The sequence below is a fragment of the Coloeus monedula genome, assembly GCF_965178545.1.
Source record: "Coloeus monedula genome assembly, chromosome: 6".
Classification (NCBI taxonomy): Eukaryota; Metazoa; Chordata; class Aves; order Passeriformes; family Corvidae; genus Coloeus; species Coloeus monedula.
This window is the reverse complement of record NC_138786.1, coordinates 47,934,948-47,941,472: the sequence shown is the minus strand read 5'-3', so window position 1 is coordinate 47,941,472 and position 6,525 is coordinate 47,934,948. Positions and strand designations below refer to the sequence as shown.

At 40.8% G+C, this 6,525-nt stretch overlaps 1 protein-coding gene across 1 annotated transcript in view; it reads right to left on the bottom strand.

Annotated features, from left to right (window-relative positions):
- Nucleotides 1-2,934: 2,934 nt before the first annotated feature.
- KCNK13 (potassium two pore domain channel subfamily K member 13) overlaps nt 2,935-6,525 on the bottom strand; it is a gene marked incomplete at both ends in the record, with an annotated part of 49,190 nt that continues 45,599 nt past the window's right edge. The window contains one exon of the mRNA XM_082283644.1: nt 2,935-3,827. Within this exon, the coding sequence (XP_082139770.1) occupies nt 2,935-3,827 (893 nt within the window). The remainder of the gene's footprint in view (nt 3,828-6,525) is intronic.

Below are 6,525 nucleotides of genomic sequence, written 5' to 3'. Positions count from 1 at the left end.
ATCCACAGATATTCTCTAACTATTCTACTGGTCTCCTTGGCAAAGCTACCTCATTCAGTGTTGAGCATGGCTGCCATAAGGGGAACTCAGTGACAAAGTCAGAGGTCTCTTAGGGACAGGATGACATCATGGTACAAGATGGCACAGGGACAGAATATGCCCGTCCTTCATCTCTGGCAATTGACATCTGAATAGAGATGATTAGTGCAGCTATTTCCTCATTATCTTCAGTGGACATGAAATCCAACCACAAGTGCAGAGATCTTGCACCTGGCAGGCTTGGCTCATGAGGAAGGCAGTGCTTGAGCGAGCAGAAGGTCAGGGCCGATCAGTGAAAACAGAGCTAATGTGCACCGAAGATCCCTCGCAGCCTTGTCAAGTCTCTTTGAAAAAGACTATTTATTAGTCCCTTGCTTTCATAACCACAGATGTTTTCAGATCTACTGAAAATAGCTGACAAAGATTCCTCCGTGGTGATGAGAAACCAAGGCTGGTTACCAGAAAGAATGGAACAGAGCAACACCACTGTATCATGTCTTCAAATCGTCTGAAAACCCTCCTAATGATTGCTGAAGCAATGGGTTAAGTCCTATAGTATTTCTGCTAGTGGGCAGAGGAATGCATTGGTAACAATGAGATCTTAGGGGATCTTAATGAGGTCTTACAGGCAGTGAACTGAGGTGTTTCTGAATGAATTTGGAAAGAAGGCTTCAGAGCAGTACTTTTCTCTTTTTATAGCCAAGTATTTTAATTCAGTGAGATTGAGACAAAGAAGGCCTTGGGATAAAAAAAAAAAGAAGAATATAAAAAAAATATAAAAAGAGAATATAAAAAAGAATATAAAAAGAATATATATAAAAAAAGAAAATAACAATGTAATGGATCTTGGGTATTATAATTTCATCTAAAATAACTCAGTGGCAATTTTTGCTAATACACAACCCCCCCAAAAAACCAAATAAGACCACTTTTCTCTCGGACGCTGGGGTTTGGAAGCTGATTCAGATTTTACATGGATGCAAATATGAAGGGATGCTGTTAAGACTATTCCATTTCTGCACAGCTGAGTTGATGGATATCAAAATTTGGACTAATGACTTCAGCTTGAAACTTTTCTTGTAAGTAAGGGCAGCAGGATTTGACTTTAAATCAGGATTTTTACCCCTAATAATGTCAAAAGAGATTGCAATTTTTTCTCTAGTTAAGTACATTTGTTGAATATCTGGGGTTAGCTTATTATATGAAAAGATTCCAAGCTTGTGTTTTCAAATTCAAATATTGATAAAATGAGTATCAAAGTATTATTCTACAGTATTATAAACCTAGGTAAAAGAATTTTTGGCCAGAATGAAGAAAATGGCTATGATATTAATTCCTAATACAAATTAAACTGAAGAGGCTATCTGCCTTGTTCTGTATGAGAGAACTCCATAATGGTGTTCTAAATTCCTTAAAATTGCAGTATTCTGAAAGGCTTTCCGACTGTGAGAAAACATTTAGTCCTGATGCATACACTATTCTTTTCAGGGGATCAGGTCCTTGGTGACCAATTTTGCTTATTTACACTCTTATATATTGTTTAGCTTTAATGCATTGCATATTTAAAGAAGAATCAGGAATTCAGTCCCGTCTTCCTTAAATTCTTGCTAGACTTTATATTAATTTAATCCTTTATTTCTCCAGCTACCTAATACAAAGGATGATGTCGCTGTTATTAAAGAGCACTTCTTTTCCTGTTTTCATATTCTTCTAACTTGTTGTTATTCTTCTCATTGAAATTTCCTTTCTAGTCATAATGAACACTCAGAGCATTTCATTGAGAAAAACGGGCAGTTAAAGCATTCTCTCTTTCCCTAATCAAGACTCTGTCATTATTATCACTGAAAGCCAGAGAAACAAGTGAAGAATGACAGAGTGAAAGCCAGAGAAACAAGTGAAGAATGACAGAGTTACATGAAAGAGAAAAAGGACACTGCCAAAGTGATTCGGTGGTCACAGTCATTTACAATAACACTCTCGATGCTGGTATGGCAATCTAATTGCATACTAAAACCTGTTGTGTAAACTCAGTTACTAGTTGCATTTCACAATGCTGATGCTTCAGTCACAATTGAGGCGAATATGAACAGAAATTTTGAAAGTCTTTGATTGCTATTGTGGAAAAACTCATACCACTCATCAGTATGTCAATTTTCAATTTAATTTGACTTTTTTGAAACAGAAAGACACAGTGATTCAATTCTAGAAGAAGAAGTGTCCTTGAAAAAAAATCACGTTTTGCAAATGAAGAAAATAAAACAAAAGTAGGATAAACATTTATTCTATCACTTTTGACAGTATCCTCTTATAGGAAAGACTAAATAAATTCTAAAGGCAAAATTCTCTCCTCATTCACAATATAATAGCTCCAGAATATACCTACCACCTTTCATACTATTTTCTATCAAATTAGATCTGCAATATCACAAAGGCTGATTCATCTTTTGGACTCAGATAAGTTACTTCCAGGAAACAGGCATGATGAGAGTAAGACAGAAAGCTCCAAACACTCTCTGAATTAAGAATATTTTCATTAGACACACTTGGTTTCTTCCCATCCCACAGATTTCTTATCCTGACATCTGTATTTCACATAAATGGAGAAGAAAAGAACAGGACATGGAAATTTTATCTGAAGACTAAATTAAAATCCTCCTGCAGTAACCTGCGTGAGGAGCAGAATGATGGGGAAGAAGGAAGGCTGGGACTGGTGCAATGCAAAAGCATTAAGTGACAGCCCCCAAAAAAGTCAAGAGGTCTTCCATCAGGAGGTATGCTCTTCACATGATCCCACCCTCTGGTGGCACTCTCTCCCTAGCTATTTCACTTGAATCATGTTGTTTCAATATGTGTTGAAATGGTTCATACTGTTTCACTGTTATTACTGTTATTATTTTACCTATCCACACTTGTCTCTGCCAGTCTGTTATTCATAATTGCTAGAGCTCCAACCCCACCAGAGAATCCATTTTGCTTTGAATTAGAGCTCATTTGCCTTGGATACCCATTAGCAGTTTCTGACAGCTGTTTCTGCATGATGGCCAGTGAGACCTTATTGGAGGCCAGGAAGTCTTTCATGGAGATCATCTCTCCTGACAGACGGCGTCCGTCCGTGTCACTCTCATTGACAACGTCAGTCTCAATGGAGATGTTTCTCCGGCTGCGCACATTTCCTGGCATTACTACATTCCTCCGTGAATGAAATAATCTTCTTTGGCATCTGTGGCAGCACTTGCAGGCCAACTTCTTTAATATCCAGTTTATGGACTGCTTGATGACAATAGAGATCACATTAAATAAGGAATAGATGCAGCATACCCCCATGAGTATGAAGACAAAGTTGCCAAAGCGGTAAAGACCTTGGCTCTCATACCTGATGTTCTGGCTACTGACCAGATCACCAAAACCAATGGTGCTGAAGGCCACAAAGCAGAAGTAAAGTGAGTCAAAGTAACTCCACCCTTCAATCGGTGTGTACATTGCAGAGGCACAGCAGGAAATGATGAGGGATGCTACACATAAAATCAGCATAACATAGTACACAGAGGGCTTCCAGCCCGCCAGGCTGTCCACCTCAGAGGTCCCTGAGCCCCTCCGGCCGTTGTGAGGGAGAACCCCTTTCCTCCTCAGCTGTCTTTCATGGCAGGACTTCATGACGTAAGCTATGACAGTGATCAAGCGCTCCAGGAACAGGTTAAAGAACAAAATGGTCCCTGCACATCCTATAAGGCCGTAAAATATCAGAAAAATTTTGCCTCCAACGGTGGCGGGGGTGGTCATACCAAACCCTGGAAGACAAAACAGAACAGTTGAAAAAATAAACCTGTAGGTAACATGTTAGGACTTTCATCACATGCAAGACTGATGAACTGGTAGCAAATCCCTGTGGTACAGCTCAAAAACGTGTTTTTTTGAGAAAAAAACATTCTCCCCAGCTGTTACCCATTTGTGCTTGACTATGTCTGAGCTGTAAGGGGAAGGAAAGCGTGCCAGCATTTCCTCCAGAATCAGAATGAAACAAAAAAGCAAAATAAAACACACGGGAAGGAAAAGAGTTTAGAGGAGGTCTGAAGTTTGGTCTGGTTGCTAGGTTCACACTTTCCCTCTTTGTGCTTTGGATCACTTCCAGGCTTTGGGGTTATCACAGCCGCTTTGTTCTCTCTGATGCTGTTCTGCACCATGGATCTGTCCCAGGGGTGGCTCTTGCCTTCCAGAGATGCATCTGCACCCAGCCTTTGGAACACAAGGTGAAATTTCTCTGAGGCTCACTTGACTCCTGCTGTTAGTGCAGGTTGCATATCACCCAGCACTCAGCCCTCACTGTAGCCTGACAATGGAAACCCAGGCTGGGAGCACACACCAGATGATGTAGCCCCTGACAGGATCAACAGCCCCTCATGAGAGTCCCAGTAGGAGTTAAATATGCCCTGCGTCTGACCCTGCTGTCTGTCACCCACTGTCAACTCCTTTTAAAATCAGCATTGCTTAAGTTTTTCTTTTTCTCTCTGTCCCACTCCACAGTTCAAGTCTGCACATGGATCTTATCAAAAGTCCTCTCTGGTCTGATTCCCTGTTATGGGATTTCTCAGGCCAAAGGTGCTTCAGTCTAGTCTCAAATATTTCCCATCCTAAAGCCTGAAAATAGTAATTTTGTTTTGGTTAAAGCTGTTGATAAGACAATCTTGCTTTAGTAAAATATTACTAAAGAATAAAAAGATGTCCAGAACATCGTTGAGAAAATTGGAGTAACACTCATGACAAAACTTTGCTGTTGTTTTATTAGGATTATTAAATGATTACGTAACTGACCAACTGAACAAAAACAGGGTTTTTTTGAGGAGACAGAAAAATCACAAGAAACACTGGGGTTTTTTTTCTTACACTTTGTAACTATGACATGCCAATTATGAAATAAAAATGTTGGGCTCTGAGAAGTAAAGGAAAATGTAATCAGTATGATACACTTGTACTTCAAAGACAAGACAAGAGCAGTGTGAAAAGACCATGTTTCCAACAGTGCTGAACTGCACCCCTCTTCCCTTCACTGGCAACCTGCTTCCAGCACAGATTCCTCTCTAGCCCTGGTCCTGCCTCACACTGTGAAGTGACAGCCCTCACCCTCACCCTTCCAGCTCGACCCCCACTAACAGCTCCAAGTGTGGGCTCTCCAAGGTCACTGCACTTTTGTCTGCATCCACAATCAGACACCAAGTGGTCCTAGAGGAGGCTCCAGCCTTCTCCTTAAATTTCTGTGCTAGAGAGAGCTGGACTGCGGCTCTGTGGTGTGCCAAACAACACAAGTGAAAACCCACACAGACAAAACCTTCTTTGTGACAAGAACTTTTTCCTGCTGTTGCCTTTGGCACACAAATATTTTCTCTTGCTTTCCACCCTCCTTTTCTGGTACATGACCTGATCCCCCTATAATTCTAGATTTAATGCTTATTTTCTGTGCAGGCTGGCTTATATGCAAGTCATGACCTCCACCCTGTGGACAGACACATAAAAATCAAGGGACAAGAGGAATCTCTCAGCAGCTGGTGAGATCTGCCCAAAGCAGCTGTGGGGATGGAAGTGAGGGGCTGCTGTGTCTCTGGGCTGCTACGTCCCTTGAAGAAGAGAAGCAGCTGCAGGCTAGGCAGAGATGGAAAGGTGGGGAGTCCCTAGCCCAGGGTGAACAGCATTAGGGACTGGCAGGCATCTCCCACAGCATAAAGCAAATTCTATGGGAAGAGAAATGCAGTTAAGGCTCACACTCCCAGGGTGATTTTATGCCTTTGCGTTGCTTCCCACAGATCCCTCTCAGGATCCTACCACTGGCATCATGGCCAGAGCCTGAAGTCCTCAGGCTCATTTTTTTAGTTGACAGGATTTTGTTGCTAGGTCTGTTCTATAACCCACTAGCAAAGGCTTTACAAAGGTGCTCAATAGGCATTCCAGGGAATTATGGTGAACCATGAGTAAATGACTTAGCGATCAATTAGGGCACCAATATGACTCATAGAGCACAACAGCGACAGAGCAAGAAGTTACACTGCAGACTGGGAAACAAATACGGAATGAAATGATGAAATCATATAAAAGAGGAAGTAAAAGCAGTGGCTGACACTTGGAGAGTATTTGAGAATACAAAATTGCTTCTTGTGAAGAAGAAAAAAAACAGGACACAACTGCAGGAAAAAAAAGGCAGATGTTTTTATGGTATGAGAGAATGCTGATTAAGTTCAGTGAAGATTATTTTACAAGTTGGGTGACATTTCTTGAAAGCACTGTTTCAAGTAGCAATTGAGATTATAGTTAATCAAGTGGAAATCAGATCATTCTGAGTTGGGAAAATAGAATGTTTTTAAGGTACTAAAAGGTGTTTCAATCAATTTGTTAGACATGTCTGCAGATACAGCATTGGATTATCACCACTGATACAAATGCATGACAAATCCTAGCTTTACCAGCCCAGCAATGAAGGCAGCATTCTTATTAAAAATT